Source organism: Haliotis rubra, unplaced genomic scaffold, assembly GCF_003918875.1.
Source record: "Haliotis rubra isolate DU_JTF1 unplaced genomic scaffold, ASM391887v1 Scf1459, whole genome shotgun sequence".
Classification (NCBI taxonomy): domain Eukaryota; kingdom Metazoa; phylum Mollusca; class Gastropoda; order Lepetellida; family Haliotidae; genus Haliotis; species Haliotis rubra.
The window spans coordinates 95,513-118,115 of NW_025765402.1; the positions used below are offsets into that span (position 1 = coordinate 95,513).

Here is a 22,603-nt window from a genome sequence, read left to right on the forward strand (position 1 = left end):
GTGAGAGAGCGAGGCAGCGAGCGAGAGAGAGATAGAGAGTGAGAGAGAGAAATTGGAGGAGTGAGGGAGAGACTGTGTGTGAGAGGAGAGAGTGTGAGAGAGAGAGAGCGAGAGAGAGAGCGAGAGAGAGCGAGAGAGAGAGGATGTGATACACGAGCAACTCAGGCTTACTCAGCCACGGGAATATCGGAGCGAGAGAGAGAGAGTGTGAGAGAGTGAGAGAGACAGAGAGATTGAGAGAGAGAGAGAGTGTGTGAGAGAGAGAGAGAGAGAGAGAGAGAGAGAGAGAGAGAGAGAGAGAGAGAGAGAGAGAGAGAGAGAATGTGATACACGCACAATTACACTGCAACTCAGTGCTTACTCAGACACGGAACTGAATATCGACTGACTGCAAGACCTGCATGTAGCTATTGTAGCAACACGCTTGTCATCTTGTCATCATGTGAATCATACATGATGTGTATGATAATAGAACAATGAACCCGGGAAGGACGAACCGTCTATTGTGTGTGTTGGTGTTATATAATGGGGGCGTGAGTTGTGCCTCACGTCTCATAACATTCTCTAGATTGAATACACGTTACTATGGACAGACAAGGACTTCTTACCTGTATCATCCACATCATATTGGTTGTCATGGTTCCCATAAAAGGTACGTTGAATTCGCACTCACTCTTAAAAGTATTGTCTTGCATGTTATGACGAATGGAGCATTTTTACTGTAATAACTGTTAAGATACCGAGATACCAATAGTGCACATGTGGTTGTCGGACTGCGGGACAGCCTGCAGTTGTGTTTAGGGCAAAATGTGGGATTGCTTTTTGTTGTGTGTGGGGTGGACGGGGAAGTCTTTGGTAGTGTAATGAACGGGTGGGGTAGCTTTTGGTGGTGTACAGGTTAGGGAGAAGTGCCGATGGTGGTTTACAGAGCGTGTGGGTAAGAAGAAGAAGAAGAAGAAGAAAACTGATTTATTTAAGTGTCAAGCGATACAAGCATTAGACACAATATAAAATACCATGTAAAATATCGCCCGGCCAACTTGGGCCTATTTGACACTAATTGTCTTAAAATGTACACATAAAAGCACCATATGGTGGTAAAAGGTAATAATAAAAGTAAGCGGTTGTGCTTGCATTAAAATACAAACAGTATTAAAAAAAAAAATTAAAAAAAGAAAAATTACAGGAACATGTTTTAGGACACATTTTGAGTGAGTCTAAATCTAAACATATATTTAATTAAAGCGGCGACGGAGTGGTTAAGGTTTTGGTGTTCCATTAATAATACGAGTTGATCCTTCGCAGACAAATGGGGGCTTCTTACGACGGAGTATAAACTGCATGTTGTCAGAAAATGAACCTTGTCTTCAATAACGTTAGAATTACAAAACTTGCGTAGACGATTAGGTTTTGTGAAACGACCAGTCTCGATTTCTAAGGGGAGTGTGCCACTTCTAAATTTTGCTAAATAACTACGGGCTACTCTGTCATTAAGTGATTTCTCATAGTCTGAAGTACAAAAAGCAGTTTTATAGAGAGTTTTTACGTCCTTAACTTATTCCCATTAACTTGCCCCCTGTCGTCCCAGAGTTTTAAAAGCCAATTATTTGTATCGATATCTATACGTTTATGTTTTAAAAGCCAATGATAGTAATTAGAGCCCCTGATGTAACCAGGGTAGACGAGTTAAGTGGTGGTGAGTGGCGCAGGCAGGATGACCTGTGGTGTGATAGGGTAAGCGGGTTAACCAGTATGGTGCCAGGGTATGCAGGGTAGGCTATAGTGGTGACAGATTAAGTATGGTAACCTGTGATGATAGGATTGACAGGTAACCCAAAGTGGTGATAGGGTAAACAGTTTAACCTGTAATTGTCATGTGGTAAGCGGGGTATCGAGCAGTGGTAATAGGGTAAGTGGGGTAACCGATTGTGGTAGTAGGGTAAGTGGGGTCACCAGTTGTGGTAGTACGGTAATAATGTTTAGTAGTAGGGTTAGTGGGTTAAACAGTTGTAGTAGGGATAGTGGGGTAACCAGTTTTAACAATAGGGTAAGTGGGTTAACCAGTAGTGGTAATTGGGTAACCAGTTGTGGTAATAGGGTAAGTGTGGTAACCAATTGTGGTAGTAGGGTAAGCTTGATCACCAGTTGTGGTAGTAGGGTAACTATTTGTGGTAGTAGGGTAAGTGGGGTAGCCACTTGTGGTGTTAGGGTTAGTGGGGTAACCACTTGTGGTAGTAGGGTAGGTGGGGTAACCAGTACTGATATTAGGGTAAGTGGGGTCATCAGCAGTGATGATTGGGTAAGTGGGGTAACCAGCTGTGGTAGTAGAGTTTGGGGAGTAACCAGTACTGGTATTAGGGTAAGTGGGGTCATCAGCAGTGATAATAGGGTAGGTGGGGTAACCAGCTGTGGTAGTAGAGTAATTGGGGTAACAGGTACTGGTATTAGAGTAAGTGGGATTATCAGCTGTGATATGTAAGTAGGGTAACCAGCTGTGGTAGTAGAGTAAGTGGGGTTATCAGCAGTGATAAAAAGGGTAAGTGGGGTAACCAGCTGTGGTAGTAGGGTAAGTGAGGTAACCTGCTGTGGTAGTAGAGTAAGTGGGGTTATCAGCTGTGGTAGTAGAGTAAGTGGGGTCATCAGCAGTGATAATAGGGTAAGTTGGGTAACCAGCTGTGATAGTAGGGTAAGTGGGGTTATCAGCAGTGGTAATAGGGTAAGTGGGGTAACCAGCTGTGGTAGCAGGGTAAATGGGGTTATCAGCAGTGATAATAGGTAACTGGGGTCATCAGCAGTGATAATAGGGTAAGTGGGGTTATCAGCTGTGGTAGTAGGGTAAGAGATGTAACCAGTTGTTGTAGTTGGTAACCGGGGTAACCAGTTGTGGTAATATTGTAAGGCGGGGTATCCAGTAGTGTCGACAGGGCAGGTGGGTTGGCTTGGGTAAAGTCTATGTCTGGTGTCCAGTGCCATGACATTCTCTTGAACATTACCGATATCGACTTAAATCCAAACTCACCCACAACTCTATGTTATATTTCAGCCTTGAAAATGAGCGAATCCTGCTTTACTCACCAGTTGACCAAAGTATGCTCCCGTCATCGACTCAAGTGTGATCGTGATGCTAAAATTAGAATCAATGAAACATTTTATGTTGCTAAAAGTGATAGATTAGAGTGTTCGATTATAACGCCCAACTGCACCTCTGACACATATCTATCAAACTGCTGCAAATTCGCACCCGGAGATGTAAATCGTCATGTCTTCAACACCACGGATAGGGAGATTATCAAAACTCTTTGTTCTGATAAGCCGAACTGTGAGTTTCCTGCTCCACGTACCCAAAGTCTAATTTTCTCTGTGGTTACGTACGAATGTATTCAAGGTAAGTTGAATTAACCAGTCGAGTGGAGTAGGAAGTTTAGGGGCTAGTAGGCTCTTTCATAAAGGTTACAAAGTAAGAATTATACATGCCAGGAAAACATTCACATTCAGCTAGAACAAAATACCACTAAAACAAAACGTGTTGTTCCCTGAAGCAGTGAGAACTTTCGTAGGACCATTCAGCATGCTGTTTTCAGGGCAGCCAAAGTGAACATGGAACATTTTCTAATCTACAGGTCTCGTAAACAGTTAATACGAGAACTGATGACTTTTATTCCATAACGTCATTGTCTATCTCTTGTTTTAATGGTAAAAACATTTTAATTGAAAGAAACTTTCCATAATCTGTTGGAAAATACATCCATTATTTTGTTCAGGTGTATATTCGAGAACTTGGCGAAAATACAATTTTTAAAAAGAATGAAAGGCTAAAGTTTGAGACTGAAGCCGTTTGAATGGCTCATGCTGACTTTCTTCCTACCTTTTGTGATTTCCTTTGAAGGCGAAACCACAGGAATTGCTGTCGGCGTTGGCATCGCTGTTGCAGTGGTCACCATTTATGGAATCTTAATCGTCATCCTGTGCTATTTAAAAAGGTACTTTTCTATGTTATTCCATCCACGGCTTTATACGATAAACGATGCTAACATTCATTATCCATCACGTTTAATCAGTACAAGTCCACGGTAGATGTGAGGTTGTTGGAATATTGCTCACTCACTCACTCACTTCATAGTTTATAATATTTGTAATAAAATCTGTAATTAATACAAAACCGGTGAAAAGAAAAATAAGCAGAAGAATTAACATACATCTACTTGTGGGATAATTGTCCCCCAGTACCCATGCTACATGCTGCAAATAACGATTTGATTGTTTTAATGCATCCGGACACGTGAAGGTCCGGGTTAGAATGTGCCTTCAATAACCCATGCTTGTCGTAAGAGGCAACTAACGGGATCGGGTGGTCAGACTTGCTGACTTGGTTGATTGGTTCCTAATTGCGCAGATCGATGCTCATGATGTTGATCACTGGATTGTCTGGTCCAGACTCGATTATTTACAGACCGCCGCCATATAGCAGGAATATTGCTGAGTGCGGCGTAAAACTAAACTCACTTACTCACTCATTTAATGCTTCCGTCATATAGTTGGAATTCTTCAAAATGCATGCTGGTTCAAAAGAACCCTTACTAAGTCATTCAATATATTTTCCAGGCGAAGCAAACAGTCACCCCAACAGAACAGAAGAAGGTTGAACACTGCCCTAGCGCCTCTCTACCATGAAGTGATGGGCTCACAGCCACTTCCTCGTCAGACCGCCAGTTATGAGTACGCCACTATTGAGGATATACACGGAGGAAGAGGACCGGATCCAAAGCCAGTTGTGGGAGGATATGATCACTTGGGGGTCGTGCCCCGGGGGGTCGATGGGGGACTGGGGGTACACTATGACTCCGCAGCATGTGCTATGCCAGTCTGTCAGCAGGAGAAAGCGGATGGCGAGAGAGCCAGGTCAGGAAGTAACCTATACAATCATCTGAGTGTCAAGCCGCAGAAGTCAAAGGTCCTACACAACCAGTATGATGTTGCTATGCAAAAGTCACAGAAATGAATTCCATCTGATCTTGAATTTAACCGCGTTAGTCCGGACTCTTGCTCTCAGGACGAGTGTGATATTTCTTAGGAAAGTTTCCGAACTTTACTGAAATGAATATAACTGCGTAACGCTATCGTTTTACCTCGTTCATATCGACGTTTCCATTTGGAAGCATACGGATTAATAGAGTTACTTCAATAGGTAGCAGAAAAAAAGGACAACGTTAAATTCGGTGCTGTTCAGTGTTTAAAACACTCGATTTTCTCCTAAAACGAAATAATTGCGTGATCCGTATGAAACGTCGTGCTCAGTTTGTTCACCGCTTGAATGTAACAAGAGGAATTGTCCGGAATGTGGCAATTCACGTCTCTGTTATCAGCGCATATAGCTATTGTTGCCGTCTCTAGTCTACAAATGTCATCTCTGTCTTCAGCGAGTGTTTTAATGTCATCAGAGAATGACATATTACATCGGTCGAAGGGTGAGTGAGTGAGTGTGGTTTTACGCCGCTTTTAGCAATATTACTGTAACACAAAAGCGGGGGACACCAGAAATGGGCTTCACGCATTGTACCCATGGTCTTCAGAGTGACGAGCGGACGCTTTAACAATTAAGCCCCACCAGTCAAAGAAAGAGTTACACGTGAAAGCAACTTTTTCTCTTTGGGCGTACACATTGTAATACTTATATGTAATCAACAGTACTGAATCAACAGCATTCAATCCGTAACTATCCATTAAGCAATTCCTATTATAATTGTATTTATTAATTGCTGCGGTGAAAGACTTACATTACGGAAAGAGTAAGACCACAGAATCATTGTAACACTTCTATGTGAAGAAGATGATCTGTTTCAGGTATTTATATGATGGGAATGGAAGGGAAAAAGAGAAATAAATTTTGTAATAGTTGCCTTTATCTGATTGCTCTTGTATTGGATATAAAAATAGAGGCTAACACATGACAGTTGAGTACAGGTCAACAGATAACAGAGACACGCTGACATTTTTGCCACGGTCAGGCAGCAAAATGGTGACGATATACATTCTTGTAATACTTTCATTTCTCTTATTAGTCACGACAGTTGCAGGTAAGTGGTAAAGGAAATTATGAACCCTTAAATGTCTGACAATCGCCTATACATAACCTGATAGTCAGGTGGGAGTGGTACCTTCCTGTTGGTCAAATGATCAGGGGCGGTGGGGTAGCCTAATGGTTAGGTTGTGTACCTTCCCCCCTGTACAATGGTGAAACATCCTGATTGATCAGTAATACAGCGATATTTCATGACGGCATGTAATATGGAGTTTGGGTCGGTGAGTTTGTAATGACATGTAGAATGACAGCTCATTAAGAATTGATAAAGGGCTATCATCTGACCATCCGATGCTGTTTAATCGCTTGTTACTTTGAGCAATAGAGTACCGGTTGTTTAAACCCGTCTTAGTCCCAACGGGAACAAAAGTCTCAGCTGAATCTTTGGTTAACCCTGATTGTTTGATGGATACTTTAGTTTGCATGGTAAAGCGAAGAAACGCTTCACTTTAACTCAAACACTCACTGTAAAATTTGGAGTGAAGGTTTGTTATACACATCACTATTCGCCTTATGTTAAAATAAATTTTAATAAATTTGTAAATGTTGTCTTATATGTTACTTGCGAATTAACCCAGTACAATGAACGTGTTCCGTCGTTCGTGTGTAAACATTTAGTGTTCGCAAAGTGTCGAAATGTTTGCATTTAGTCAGCCACACTTCTTCAGAATATAATATCGATAGTTTTGGTTGGTTATACATACGTTTTTGTCTGGGATGGCGAGGAATCCATGTTGCAAAAGCCGTCAACAGATAGAGAACGATGCTTGCTCGTGTTTCAAAGAAAGCGTATGGGATGAATCCAATTGCAGGATCCTGAAAATGGTGATTCTTGGTTTGTCGGCACAAAGTGTAACAAATCTAAAACCTGCGTGTCATCAATGAAGTTGACTCGTTACTTTTACAATTACTAAACTTCATGGGTGTGGTGTGGATGGAGTCACTCACTAGTCAGGAGTAGATTTCAGTCCTTGAAATTGAGTCTACAAACACGGCAAACACAGGGGAAGATAGCACGTCTATGGTCAAGTAAATTGTATGCACATCCTAGTCCAGTGTAACTAACATGGGATATATATGCACAAAATAAAGTATGTGGAATCATTGTTGGGACATCATCCTCTACAAAACGAAACCCGACACTCCGCGCTATATTTAGAGTACCTCTCAGTTACACCGTAATATTAAGATCAAACACAGATGACTTAACGCAACATCCATCAATTTTATTCCTGTTTACTCTGCGACACAAATGCAAGTACAGATTGATAGTCTTGACTTTTTGTGACGCTCGTGTTTGTGGCCTAAGAGTTTGGCTCTAAGTTACCAAAATATGAACATACACGGTAATCGTAGGTTGTGCAAAACACACGATAGCCTGTGGCGCGGTTTCGATCTGTTAGACAGTGTGTGTGTTTGACACAAAGAAATCCTATCAGACACACGACATACAGGCCTAGTCGTGTCTAATAAAACCATTGGACGATTTTTTATTTTGTCATACTGTTGTCAGAAGTTAGCAGCACCAAAATATCTAACATCTGTTTCTATGAGATAAGCACTGTAGATGTAATGTGGCATGTGTCTCCAAATCTAACAATGAACAGTTAGGCGATGTACACTATAGACGAGCAACCGGATAATAAATGGGAAATGAATCACGGATCACATGACACCGACGGATACTGACCTGGGGCGCGGTTGGCGAGCTGACTAAGGCGCAATGCTAGTGATCCAGCGAGGTTGAAGTGTCGGGATCGAGGCCACCTGTGACCGGGAGTAAAAACATTGGGTCAACTTTGTGTGCAGAATCTTTCCGTGTTGTCACAACCCCTAGTGCACATTACACAACCCTGTGCACTTAAAAGAACCCACAAATCCGTTGGTATATGACCAGATGGTGGCCACATTAATACGTGCAGACACCTAGTTGCGGGTACAGCAACGTGCAGTGAAATTGGACAAAGTACTGTGACTATGTGTCCCACTCCACCCAGGTGTGAATGGGTACCTCGTTAGGATGAGAACGCCACAATAACTCGGTGCGCCTAGTGGCGGCAAAAGTAGTATGCTCCTCAGGGAGTGGAGATTGACACCCAATTGATCGAGAGAAAAATTACTAGCGCCTTGAGCATGCACTAGTTGCCTGGATATGTGCGCTATATAAATATCCTATATACATACATAACCTTGTTTTAGGGATAGGATGTCCAAATGGATGGATCCGGTTTGACGGTTCCTGCTACGTGTACAGCAGCCTTGACCGTACATTTATTCATGCTTCGGTAAGTCACACCGACAATAGTGCAACATTTTAAAATATTTAGCGCTGGTTAACTTGCTATGTTGATATTTTGTTAATAGTTTCGTGTTTTTATTTGTACTAAAAAAAGGCAAAATGCTGAGAACAGTCTCTGGCTGAAACACCAGTGACTCGATGTCCGTCCACACTGTACCATGTGTACCTTATGTGTGTTCCCCAATCGTAATGGTGCTCAAATGTTACCAAATCCATAAAATCGGAAAATGGCATCGGGGCGTCAGTGTGACATCTAAGCACACACGCCATTTATTACGTTTCTTACTCCTTTTAGAGTTTCTGTAAGGAGTTGGGAGGCTACCTGGTAGAAATAGAGTCCGAAAAGGAGTCAAACTTTGTGACCAATTTCCTAAACGAGCATATAGGTATGTATAAGCGTTTTGCCTTTGATTTCGCGATGCAAGCTGTTGCTGTTGTATACAGTTCTTAACCATTACAGTAGTCTGTAAGAAAGCATGAAGGTAAGTATAGGTGTGTGTATAAGTGATCCATGATTTGACCATGAGCTCTGGTTGTATACAGATCAACCAGTAAAGTAAATGTAAAATGATACATGCGCCATTCAAAGTATGTACATGTAATTGTAAATGATAGCTTCGTCAACCTATGATTACGCACTTTTAAGGTAGTATTTCATTGATCAATCCACGACGAATGCAACCTCACCTATACAACCACGATATATTTTGTAAAATGTCTGGTATTGATTTCCAATAATATCATGCATATGTTTACGCCGTCTTTGTATGCGTGTGTCCGTATACTTTTTAACGATGTATATACTTTTGGATATTGCGACAAAATGCAAACGTAATTCCCCGGACCTCGGCGTGTCTATTACATCGTCACACCTTTCGACGACAATGTCCCTTGATGCATGCATACCAATTTGTCACTGTGTTCAAGGTAACATATTCCCTTCGCAAGTATATTGTTCATTGCTAACTTATACTTTTTGTATCACTATTTATCTCTAACAATGCACTATCACAATGCGGCCTTATATATGTCATAAAGACATTTTAACATGGCATAGCATGATTATTAAAATGCATGTTCCCTAAGAAGTGTACTGTCTTTAACATTGGCATAGGACCTGACAGTTTTGAGAATCGTTTGTCTTTGACATGTGCTTCGTCAGTGAAAAACGGAGTGTGGCTGGGAGGAAACGACTTGATGGCGGAGGGCTACTGGGTGTGGGACAAGTCGGAGGAGCCCTTTAACTACACCAACTGGAACCCAGCAGAACCTGACCAGTCATCTGCTGGTGAGCAGGACTGTCTGTCCGTCTGGAAGAGAGGAAACTACCAATGGGCTGACCACTACTGCGACAGACCGGATCTTGCATCTCTTTGCGAGAAAGAGTAAGTCATGATGTGATCTGCATTCTGTCGTTCATATTGCACATTATATACATATATAGGATATTATTTAATTTCAAGATATGTAGGATATTATTTCGCTGTTGTTTACACGTTAGCAGTGCATGGACTGGTGAGTGCATTTATTTGATTTTAATAAAATTCTTTTATTGCTTATAGTTTTGTCGGATGTACCAACTGAGCAACGCTGGAGTAATCACAAGTCTTTGTGGGTTAGGCTGTCTCTATGGGGAACTGTCCATCAATAACAGATTACGACCATTACATCGCTTTATCCCGGCAAATAAACTGATACTGTGAATTGGTGTATTTCTGTTTGTATCACAGAGTTTATCTCAATTTAATAACTTCGTGTGTCTTGACTTCTTGACAACTTTCTGGTAGCATAAGCCCCGACGTGGATGGATGGTTTTTTGGTAACGCGCACCTTCCTTTCAAAGAATTTTTGCTTGTAGTTAGTTCCTTATCACCGCACTATCGCAGAATTATTCCAGCAAACTGACGGCGGTCATGATGTATCTCATTACCCAGTGATCAGTCATCATCATTGCTCTACGCATTTAGGAAATGAGGACGTGCATCAGCCAGCGAGCCTGACCACCCCGATCCCGGGAGGTACCTTTACAAGCTTGGACTGCTGAAGGCAAATTCTACCCAGGATCTTTCAAAGAAATACATGTGGGAGTAAAGTTATGTTCCACCTTGCGCTGAGGCTCTCGTAAGCCTATGTTAAAGTATATTAGAATCACTGCTAAATTCGCTCTGGGGAACCTGAATATTATATATTAAGGTCTGTACCATGTGTAAAAGAGTTACGCCGTGAGTTCGGGGGTGTTACACACAATATGTTGTAACTGTGTGTTATATCATGCCAACCGAACACTCAGAAAAACACATTCAGAAATCAACGTGATGGTTGAAGTGAATCTGTTTTCGTTCACTCAGTATGTCCTCATGTCCACAGTTGAGTGAGGTATGACAATCGTACCAGCATGACACCAAGATACAGGTACAGGTGTATAATAACTGATTTTCTTTGCAACAGGTACATCTAATACTGAATTGTGTATTGTTTGTGGGGAGGTAAAGAAATGAGGAGAGCCTTCACAGTACGAAGGGGACACATTTGGTGTGAACATATGGATTGTCTTTCGGGAGTGGATACATGGTAGAAATAAAGTAAGGAATGTGTTGAATGTAAAGATACTGAACGTCTTGTGGGCGTGGATATATAAAGCCTTGGTGGTAGAGATAAAGGCCATCGTGTATAGAGGAATGTGTTGAATATAAAGATGCTGACGTCTTGTGGGCGTGGATAGATAAAGCCTTGGTGGTAGAGACAAAGGACGTCTTGTGTATAGAGGAATGTGTTGAATGTAACGATACTGAACGTCTTGTGGGCGTGGATAGATAAAGCATTTGTGGTAGAGATACAGGGCATCGTGTGTATAGAGGAATGTGTTGAATGTAAAGATACTGAACGTCTTGTAGGCGTAGATAGATAAAGCCTTGGTGGTAGAGACAAAGGACGTCTTGTGTATAGAGGAATGTGTTGAATGTAACGATACTGAACGTCTTGTAGGCGTGGATAGATAAAGCATTTGTGGTAGAGATACAGGGCATCGTGTGTATAGAGGAATGTGTTGAATGTAAAGATACTGAACGTCTTGTAGGCGTAGAAAGATAAAGCCTTGTTGCTAGAGATAAAGGACGCCGTGTGTATAGAGGAATGTGTTGAATGTAACGATACTGAACGTCTTGTAGGCGTGGATAGATAAAGCCTTGGTGGTAGAGATAAAGGGCATCGTGTGTATAGAGGAATGTGTTGAATGTAAAGATACTGAACGTCTTGTAGGCGTAGATAGATAAAGCCTTGGTGGTAGAGATAAAGGACACCGTGTGTATAGAGGAATGTATTGAATGTAAAGATACTGAACGTCTTGTAGACATGGATAGATAAAGCCTTGGTGGTAGAGATAAAGGACGCCGTGTGTATAGAGGAATGTGTTGAATGTAAAGATACTGAACGTCTTGTAGGCGTGGATAGATAAATCCTTGGTGGTAGAGATAAAGGACGACTTGTGTATAGAGGAATGTGTTGAATGTAAAGATACTGAACGTCTTGAGGGCTTGGATAGATAAAGCCTTGGTGGTAGAGATAAAGGACGCCGTGTGTAAAGAGGAATGTGTTAATTGTAAAGTTACTGAACGTCTTGAGGGCGTGGATAGATAAAGCCTCGGTGGTATGAATGAATGAATGGTTTATTCTCATGAAGATCACGCAATAGTGACATAAAGAAAAATACAAATGTACAGATTTGTTTCATGGGAGCATACGTGCCAATATGAAATGATTCTAACCTTTATAAGTATATCGGTTGGATATCTTCCCAGTTCACCGTATATCATATAATCTAGTGTTGATTGCTTAACTTTTAATATATATTTACAAAATTGTAAATGAACCCTTTCTAAGCGCGAGACTTCTGAGCAGTATAACAAAATCGGCTGCACAAGGTTATCGAAGAGTTTAAGTTGGCAATTAATGGGAATATCTAACAAACGTAATTTTCTAAAAATCGCATACATTGCTCTTGAGGCTTGTTCGACAATTCTCTTTTGAGCTTTACAGAATCTACCAGTGCGAGTAAATAAAATACCAAGATATACATATTCTGAGACCGATTCAATATTTTGCTGTTGTAGCTTGAACACATGGTGTATTTTGTCAGGCCTCCTCCCCAAAATTATTATCTTTGTTTTAGAAACATTTACAGTTAATTTCCATCTTTTACAATACTCATCAAATAACAATAAACATTTGATTAGGTCAGTATGGGTTTTCTGCAAATAAAACTGTGTCATCTGCATAGAGTAACAAAAGAAGTTTTAAATAGATATCAAGATCATGATGAATGTTACTATTCAAATGTTCAAGGCCATTAAAATTATTGGTTACTAAATACTCTTCCAGATCATTTAGGTATAATGCAAAGAGAAATGGGGAGAGATTGTCGCCTTGTCTAACACCAAAACAACAATGAAAATAATCACTGGTATTACCATTGTATGAAACACATGACTTAATACATTTGTACATGTTACGCATGACGAAGAAACATTTACCTGAAATATTATATTTAATAATAGAGATAAAGGACGCCGTGTGTATAGAGGAAAGTGTTGAATGTAAAGATACTGAGCGCCTTGTGGGTTTGGATAGATAACGCCTTCTGGACGTCTGGTGTGTGAAGGTGGGGAAAGCCTTGTATGTGAAGAGCCTGGGTACGCATAGGGAAAGCATAAACGGCACAGACGGTGGAACTGAAGGACGCGTATTTAGTGGAGATACAAGAACATATTCTGAATGAAGACTGGGGACTCCTTGTGGATGAGGATAGTAGACGATATGTTTTTAATTACTTCCCTCAGGTGTAACAGCTGCATTCAGTCAACACAGTCAATGAACATACGATACATACAGTAAGGTTAATTTACTCAATGATAAATTGATCGGGCAATTTGAAAGGAAATGCGGAAATGACATCTGGGGCCAGGATGCGGTCGACACATAATATGACAAATCGACAATACAAATAACGATATGCATCACTTAACAATTATTATCATTGTCGAAAAGTTATATCTAATCCACCCATATTTAATATACTATACATATATGATACATAAGATTATCAAAACTCGTCAAGAATTCTGATAATATTAGAGTTTGTCAGTGGTGAATTAAGGAGTGGACTTATATTTCGGCGCTTAACGGCAATTTTAGTTACATCGAAGCTGTGTTCATCTGCAAGGAAATCCCAATATAATGTTGGTCTTGGGCGTCTCAACATTGAAGTAACATAACCAGAGCTAATCATGGGATCAATACACGATCAATGAAACCCATCTCGCCTCTCCACCATCATGCCAAACTGTTTTAGTCATCTTTCTCAACTGTTTCGACTATGCCCATATATTTCAGAAAGCCTTGCAACTGATGTTTTTTCCGAATCAAATTAGTTTCATTGTGTGACTGGGACTGGGATAAAGTCTTGGTGATTCGGTTTTCCGATCTCCCTGGAGATGGTGGTATACTATAAGCCATCTAAACTCACAAATCATTGCTTTATATGTATTTATCGTCACGAACTGACCGATCCACAATCTCGTGTTCTACCTGGGAACGTACGAATGACTTCCTATGAAGGGGCGTGAATCTTTTTCTCACCACATCCCATTACTTTAATATAAATGATGTCTAAATAATAGCTAATTGACTACTATATGTTACAACAAAATGCCAATACGCCTACCATATGGCGCATAAAAGTACACAAAAGCTTCGAGAAGAAAAGTCTTCATTCAGTTTACTGTTAGGAAAATCTTGCATAATGATGACATTGTAAGGGTTATTATGATTAAAAGTCAATAACATTTGTGAATGACAAATAGACGTCAATATCCAGCAATTGTTAGCCTTTTTATTGTCAACTTAGAACCGATGAGTACGCCATTTCAGCTGTCTGTCAACGCGCTTCAAGGTGTACATTGAACGATCCCACGCATATGACACTTAAACCCAATAGCCGTGTAGAGTACTTAGCTGACGGATGATGGCTTATTAGGGGACATATTGCCATTCCAATGGACATATATTTGTGTCAATGTCAATGTTAACTGTTATGTTATACACTGTGCCAGGATATCACTAGCTATAACAATAGCTACTACTACTACTACGACTACGACTACTGCTGCTGCTGCTGCTACCAGTACTACTGCTACTATTTACTATTACTGTGAACACCCTCGATATCAGAAAGGAACGCGAAAGACTCTTACCAACCAAAGATGGACGTCTGGTTTAACATCGGTATCAGGATTGTCATCTTGCTTATTTTGCCAAATTCATATTTGACACAAGGTAAGTTTAGTGCGTTCATTTGTAATGGCTGCAGTTATCTATGTTGTTACACCCTGTTTATGGGCTTCAAACGTAGTACCTGTGTAGATAATCAAACCCAGACCTGCATGACGAGCGAACGCTGTAACCACCCGTCTACCAATAGTTTTCTTATGAATAAACAACTTTCCATCAGTGGTTTAAATATTTGGTAATCTAAATAGTGAAGTGTAGGATAAAAAGTGATAAACGTAGTAATGTGTCTAACCTGATAATTCATTTGGATTGCAGAAAACATATGTCCAACCTCAGCTGGAGAAAAAGGTAAGTGTACATGTTCCTGATATTCCGTGATATTAAAAGTAATGTATGTAATCCATATGTTTAATATATAAAGACTAGTGCCACAGTGTCAGTGTAGCGTTATATAACCCATCCATATGTTGTCAATACAGTGGTGCTTTATACACTGTTGACTGTAGTAAATATGACGTCAACAAAATTAGGTTGTGATGTCATCTCATACTGAACGTATACCTCACTGATACGTTTCAATTAATATGACCAAGATAACTGCCACGTGTACTCATTATATAATTTAGATTATTGCATAATGTTGATTACCTTGACTCATGCAGATAATACTTCAAATACACGTGCTCTAATATGAAACTAATCACCAATTAAGTGTTAAATGAACATTGTTCCTAATTTATTGAAAAGATGATGAAAGCTGACAATTGTTGCACAGTTATTAAAAGAACACTGTACTATTTAGTGACGTGTTCCGACAAAGCAGTACTCATTTGTGTATATTGTGCTTCAGTTGTGCATGTGTGTGAGAGCAGCTTTGCCTCTGGAACATCCATCTATCTGGACACTATTAAGGCCGTCGACTATCAAGGCAGTTGTACATGTACACTCAGGGCGCAGGGTGGCGCTGTTGACTTCCAGTTATCAGTGCAAGGGGTGCATACAGACTGTGATGCTACCCTATATGTCCCCCCACCCATTGATCACACCTACAACTGTGTAGACAAAACACCTTCAACAACTACAGGACGGATCGGGTCAGGACAGATACTCTTTATATCTCTCACCAAGAATTCTGACGTGGCTGATTTCTGTGTTCATTTAGTGCAGACATCAACAGGTGAGCTTCTGTGCCGTAGCTGAATACATTGGGTGACGAATGTACCATCGGCTTCCTCACATACCAATTACGTTCAGACTTTTTTTTTAAAACCCGTGATGATCCAGGTTAGAATTGATCTTCAGAAACCCATGCTTGTCTTAAAGGCGACTAATAGGATCGGGTGGTCAGGCTCGCTGACTTGGATGATATATGTCATCGTATCCTAAGTGCATAGATCGTTGCTCATAATGTTGTTCACTTGATTGTCTGGTCCAGACTCGATTATTTACAGACCGCCGCTATATAGCTGGAATATTGCTGTGTGCGACGTAAAACTAACTCACTCACTCAGTTTCCTCACAAGCTTACGTTTGTCACATATCGTCACTATATGTGTTATTCGTACTGATTCCTGTTCTAAATTACCGTGACCAGGGAGCACATTTACAGAGGAGCACATGTACGAGTAAATAGCATCTGTTTGCACAACGAAACAATCGTTGATCATCATGTAAAGAGGTATCATTGTCTGAAGTTGCCTATAATACGTCAAAGGAAAATATTTGAGTTTATATATGAGGTTATTTGACCTATAGCTATACTACTGAAATTAAATCAACATTGAACCCATGTTCGTGTTGTTTTTAAAACGAAAAGTCCCCAACTATATGTATATTTTTCACTTACAATCTTCCAGCATTCTCAGCATGTAAACGTGCAGGTGACTTATAAAATCCACTTTCAGATTAGACTGTAAGTTCATATTAGGGTAATTAGTAAGTAACGCATATTCATATTCTTACAAAGGTAAAGGTAATTACGTCGTCGTTGTTTCAGCTGGATCTTTAAACGTAGTGTGCACACAGGGGACGCTGAAACCTACCACCACCATTGCCACAACGACAATAACTCCTCCTCCTGCAGTGACTTCATCTCTGACCACGAGTATAGGTAATTATATGGCCGTTATTACATCTACCTTGACGCCCGTGAAGATCCGGTTAGAATTGGTCTTCAGTAAACCCATGCTTTTTCGTAAGAGGCGACAAACGGGATCGGGTGATCAGGCCAGGTGACTTATTTGACACTTGTCATCGTATCCCAGTTTCGTAGATCGAAGCTCATGGTGTTGATCACTGGGTTGTCTGGTCCAGACTCGATTATTTACAGAACGCCGATGGAATATTGCTATGCGGGGTGAAAAATCGCTTACCTTGTATATCTGTTACAGACTAAAAATTTCAGTCATTTCGTGAAATAGCTAAGAGGGTTAGCCATTCAACTATCCCTACTGCTCGTTATCTTTCTTCCTGGGTTAACCATGGCATTCTCTCTTTGTGACTTTATGTGCAGTGATATTGCAGTGTTGGACAGGCAATTTATACTGATTTTTCGCACGATCTTTCCCATATATCCGACTAAGACATGTGTTTCGTGTTTCCGAGAGACGAGGCCACAACATTCGTTTTAGCGATTTGTTTCGTGCATCACGAACATTGGCAATCGTTATCAAGCACATTTGCATCCAATTTGATTGACACCTCCAAGGCTATGCCAATAGCGAAATGGCTGATTCATAATCTGACTGTAACATATCACTTTGAACCTGAATCGATTGTAGACATATGAAAGGAGGAGTGACTGGTCAATTGAGTCATTAAGTTAAAACAAAGTAAATCAAAGGCACAAAGTAGCATATCTATGATGGAACCATATTCTGCAAGTGATAGGGTAGGTATAGCAATAACATCAATCAGCCTGATTCCATATTTAACTTATATATTGTAATATTTTTTGTTTTATTTTCAGGGAACCCATGCCAGCCTGATCCAGGAGATGGAGGTTTGCTATATTATTTTAAGAAACGTTTTTTAAGTCAACTTTTGTTGTCACCACGGTAATAACTAAATGGACTTTCGTGACACTTGTGTTCGTAGAGTGTACGTTATTATCATCTAATATCATTCCAAATCTGTCTTATCTATGTTATTGATATGTTATGGTACGAATGGTGAGATTGGGCTTAAATAGTGATTACTATAAATATGCCTTCCTGTGTGAAATGATCCAAAGCGTTTTGGATTGGAAAGTGCCCAAACCTGCATTGCTTAATTCGTAATTTGGAATTATGAGTTCTATTTGAATGCACGATTGATATAAATCTATTAAACTATATGATGTGTCTCTGACATGTTAATGAAGACTAGAAATGAAAACGTTTGGATCAATTATTATCAAATTTATAAACGTTATGCGGAGAACAGCTTAAGGTCTTTGATATAGTATTAACACAAACGCAAATACGATGTATATATTTTGAAATTTTAGATGTCCGAAAGAGGTCTAGAAATGTACACTGATTTTGATTTTGATTTAAACACATTTAATGCGAATAAACAAATGGATTAGGCACAAAAGACATACTTACGAGACCGTCTCCAATATACATTTTGCTGAATGGTTATATGTGAATAATTACAGTGTTGAATCCATTTGTTTATTCGTACGAACTAAGAAATGCGGGTACTCGCTAAGAACTACTCAGTATCGGTGTGACCATTCATTTTGAAGTTTCCAATTTCCAAAATGGACCACTCATAACGATACATTAAGGGATCAACTTCCTACCACAACATGCAACAATGACATAATGACTACTTCTCCAGGTTATGCATAAGATAGGTATACGTATTTCTAAGGCATAACTCAAAGTGACTAACGAAATGGTACTGAAATGAATATTCTAATCCATTCTAGGCATTGCCCTCATGCTGTTGATCACTGGATTGTCTGGTCCAGACTCGATTATTTACAGACTGCCACCATATAGCTGGAATATTGCTGAGTGCGGAGTAACACTAAACTCACTCACTCACTCACTCTAGGCATTGCCATTGGTATCATACTATTTGTCAACCTATCGGAGTTGTAGCCACGTGTATCCTGTAACCTATTCCATAGGAACCCGTGCTATAATTTGATCAGTGTTGTCACAAAGAAGGCGCTACTGGGGTACTTTTTTCCAAATAACAAAGGTTTTCTTTGACTATGTGGAATAATTGTTGGTACCTCCATAATAAAACCATGACTTTGAGATTAGCCCTGATCAGTCGAACATAGTATTTCTTCTTCTTGTTTAATGTGAATGTGAAAAGGGCGCATTTTATCCATCCATTCATATCGCATCTGGCTCAAAAAAATACTTCTCCACTTCTCCATGAAACCTGACGAATATGAAAGTCATTCTAGTCGTATTCAAAACGCACCATTGAATACGTTAATACGTTTTGTCATGTTATGACTTCCTCCTGGTATTAACGTTCATGAACTGAGAGCAGTTGGAAGTATATGGTGTGCATGCCTAGCGTTCCAAGATTTACAAGATAACATAAGCGCTATGTCTAGCTGACAAACATGTACTCAGTGAGCGTAAGTTGTGAGTAGCGCTGCCTGTTTTCAAGTCTAAATGTATGTATTTTCTACCAGGATCCCTTAATGTGGCCTGCTCCACTGGCACATTCGAAACAACCACTTCCCCTACAACAACGTCCTCGACAAGCAACGGAAATAGTAACGTAGTCACCACTTCGGATACGTCTGTTACTGTGAGCGAAGGCCCATCAACCACAAGTCCAGAAAATATAGTCAATGAAAGCACAGGTTCATCAACTGCAAGTCCAGATAATACAGTGACTGAAAGCAAAGATGCATCTAGTGAAAGTCCAGACAATACTGTGACTGAGAGCAAAGACCAGTCCCCTGCAAGTCCAGATGATACCGCGACTGAAAGCAAAGATGCATCTAGTGAAAGTCCAGACAATTCTGTGACTGAGAGCAAAGACCAGTCCCCTGCAAGTCCAGATGATACAGCGACTGAAAGCAAAGATGCATCTAGTGAAAGTCCAGACAATACTGTGACTGAGAGCAAAGTTTCCTCAGGCGAAAACCAAAACATAACATCGTCTGGTCGCACAGGTGCTAATAATGCGGACACTCCTCAGTCCGTTATTGTAGGTACGTATCGGTGTCTCATGCCGTTGAAACATGTCTTCCCTTAACGTTACATCTCACCATTTATATATTCAACACAAACAATTCACTGACACACAAAACGACACGCCTCATCATATAGGGACTATATCTTTGAAAACACTTTTGTTCTGTTTTTCAGTTGACTTGTACAGGTATTTTAACTCACTATACCAACATAACAAATGCCCATCAAGCATCCCATTATCCCAATTATATGTGAGATCAACTATTAGTATTTGAAAGGCCTGGATCAGGGGCGTTAAGTAATACCAAAATATATCTATGGCATGAGAAAAATAATGATATTTTTGGGTTTCATTGTTATGAAAGTGCTCTTTGTCTCTTCTGTTTACAATTTTAGTGAGCTTTGTCGTTGTTGGAGTCTTTGCAGCAGCCGTGGTCGTGATCATATTGTTTGGACTTTTTACTTACTGCAGGTAAGGGATTCAAATTGGAACATAGCATAACATGTCACGTGTCCCGAGGTTCGTATTTATGTCGTAAGAATGGGCAATCACGCCGTTAAATACTGAACTTAAAACACAGGCATACGTTCACTTCACAACAACTGTATAACGACTTTAGTTATTCCCCGGTGGTCAAAAGTCACCTACTGTGTCACTTACACACAGGTCTTGATTCATGATCCAATTCCACTTTTAACTTCATTGAAGGGAAATTCAAACATGACTGCTCGTGATGTAATGTACACTGTATTGTCTAACATATTGAAAGGGTGTGCAGACAAGATTTGTCTGTGACATTTTGATATCCATTTAAAATCCTTTATTGAGATTCACAAACACAAAGCTTATTTGTGTTGTCGTTTTCATTTTCAGGGATAAATCAAGACTAGAAAAGATTCGGTCGGCACAGGATCTTCCCAATGGACATACTACTGTATAGCTAATAAGAGCAACATAGAAGAACTATGCTGAATGCAGCAATATATTTCAATGATTGTTAAATATCAAAATACGTCTTCCAGTATGAGCAGAACGCAGCAATATGCTGAAGCCAGCATGGTAACATGCGATGTATAGCATAGCATTTATCATCCTTATGGAGTTCCACAAGGTTCTGTCTTATGTCCAATTCCATTTACAACATCACTAGAGAAACAGCCCGATCAAACAGTATCCAGTTTCATCTGTACTCGGACAATACCAACATATACTTGCGTTCAAACCCTCTCAGTCGTCGTCAGTATCTGCTTGTGAAATACTTACAAATGTCATCAGTGACATAAAGTTTTGGATGACAGCACACTTACTGAAACAGAAATTCTATTTGCTCAATATGACAAGACGAATTGCAACTCAACATCAAAGACTGTACTACCCGCATAGGACAAACTATATGCATTGATGTGCAGGGCACTCATCAACAAAACAGCAGTCTACTCAGCAGATGTTGTCCAGAAATATCCACCAACAAAATGTCTCAGGTCATCAGACGAGTGTATGGTCAGGACGGTTGTGACATTGGCTAAAACATTCGGCAGTCGGTCCTTTCAGGCTGCTGGACCAATCGAGTGGACTTCCTCTTGAGATAAGAAACTCCAGGAAACTTCCCAGACTTAAATCCAGTCCGAAGATACATTTGTATAGGACAACATCTATAGTTCAAAGCGTTGATGGACATCTAATGTTTTGTTTTGATTGCAGCTACCATAGTCTCCTCAGCGCTACAGAACAGTTTCCTAGTAAACTGGATACCAGCGGTATACACATGATGTAACATCTAAATAAATGTTTGAGTTAAGTGCGATGGACAAGTCGAAAATGGTTTCCATAACGATACACGCGTGACTTATTGAGACAGATGGACTTTGAGACTGGTGAGGGGAATTTAGTACATGGACATATATTCGGTGAATTAGTTAGGGTTTACGCTATTTTGAGGAATATTCCAACAATATCACAGCGGACGACATCAGAAATGGACTTCACACATTGTACCCGAGACCGAGCCTTCGATGTGATGAGCGAACTCTTTACCCACATCGTTACCTCACCGCTCCACATGGACATAAAACTAACCTTGCCCTTTGTATGTGTTAACGTGGTTCCAACAATGAAATCCGATGATGTATATACACTAGTATATTTCAAAGAAAATGCCAAAATATATGCACTTCTATTCTGAACATATTGCTTCATGTGAATGACCTAATACCATCGATATTAAAAGTCACCGTGTAAGATGAGGAAAATCAATTGGACTTACATGCAGTAATCCCAGTCAATAAATGTGGAGACATTATATGCTACACATAGAAAGACTGTGTGGGATTGTGTTGAACATATGTCATTGATCTTTGAATGTAGATGTCTGAAGATATCTGTGCTTTCCGGACATTGTTCAATACAGAGATAATACTCGCACGCATCTTCAGTACTGCTGACTGGAAGAGTAATAAATAGTTGAGGCTTTTATTGCTATAGGCATGTTAATGTAACTTTAACTGCAAGAACATGGCCTCGGGTTAATCCTCAGTGCACGATGTTATATCCAATGGCCCGGTAATGTCAGATTCACTCCAGACTGAAAGAGGGCACCCTTTTTCTCTGAAAGATGGATAACACCTTCGGAATCATTCTGTTTTTAAGTTTACCATGTTTTTATCGAACAAAAGGTAAGGAGTTTGATTATGTTTATCTGTTGCTAGAAATTAAAATATCTGCAATCGACGCAGAAACTAGGCCTCATGCATTTACTTTGAATCAGTATTGATATCTTGATTTGA

At 40.1% G+C, this 22,603-nt stretch overlaps 2 protein-coding genes across 3 annotated transcripts; both read left to right on the forward strand.

Annotated features, from left to right (window-relative positions):
* The first annotated feature begins 381 nt into the window (after window positions 1-381).
* On the forward strand, window positions 382-10,082 carry LOC124269597 (perlucin-like protein). 2 transcript variants are annotated; one of them, XM_046704625.1, is made up of 8 exons: window positions 383-652; window positions 3,044-3,385; window positions 3,887-3,980; window positions 4,603-6,074; window positions 8,279-8,364; window positions 8,674-8,764; window positions 9,541-9,763; window positions 9,941-10,082. In XM_046704625.1, the coding sequence occupies exons 4-8, from the start codon at window positions 5,945-5,947 to the stop codon at window positions 9,960-9,962; spliced, it is 552 nt and encodes a 183-aa protein (XP_046560581.1). In that variant the 5' UTR covers window positions 383-652; window positions 3,044-3,385; window positions 3,887-3,980; window positions 4,603-5,944; the 3' UTR covers window positions 9,963-10,082. The 2 variants fall into 2 exon arrangements, 1 of the variants encoding a protein (XP_046560581.1); XR_006896549.1 differs by lacking the exons at window positions 8,279-8,364; window positions 8,674-8,764; window positions 9,541-9,763; window positions 9,941-10,082 and adding an exon at window positions 6,193-6,617 and having other exon boundaries at window positions 382-652; window positions 4,603-6,161.
* Window positions 10,083-14,635: 4,553 nt separating this feature from the next.
* LOC124269594 (uncharacterized serine-rich protein C215.13-like) lies at window positions 14,636-21,404 on the forward strand. The gene is made up of 6 exons (XM_046704616.1): window positions 14,636-14,708; window positions 14,979-15,011; window positions 15,514-15,840; window positions 19,309-19,836; window positions 20,216-20,291; window positions 21,230-21,404. The coding sequence occupies exons 1-6, from the start codon at window positions 14,636-14,638 to the stop codon at window positions 21,402-21,404; spliced, it is 1,212 nt and encodes a 403-aa protein (XP_046560572.1).
* Window positions 21,405-22,603: the final 1,199 nt, after the last annotated feature.

Coding starts and splice junctions, on each gene's coding strand:
- LOC124269597 (XM_046704625.1), top strand. CDS start 5,945: ATGACAGTTGAGTACAGGTCAACAGATAACAGAGACACGCTGACATTT. Junction 8,765..9,540: donor TTTCCTAAACGAGCATATAG/GTATGTATAAGC, acceptor GTGCTTCGTCAG/TGAAAAACGGAGTGTGGCTG. Junction 9,764..9,940: donor GCATCTCTTTGCGAGAAAGA/GTAAGTCATGAT, acceptor TATTGCTTATAG/TTTTGTCGGATGTACCAACT.
- LOC124269594 (XM_046704616.1), top strand. CDS start 14,636: ATGGACGTCTGGTTTAACATCGGTATCAGGATTGTCATCTTGCTTATT. Junction 14,709..14,978: donor AAATTCATATTTGACACAAG/GTAAGTTTAGTG, acceptor TTTGGATTGCAG/AAAACATATGTCCAACCTCA. Junction 15,841..19,308: donor TTTAGTGCAGACATCAACAG/GTGAGCTTCTGT, acceptor ATTTTCTACCAG/GATCCCTTAATGTGGCCTGC.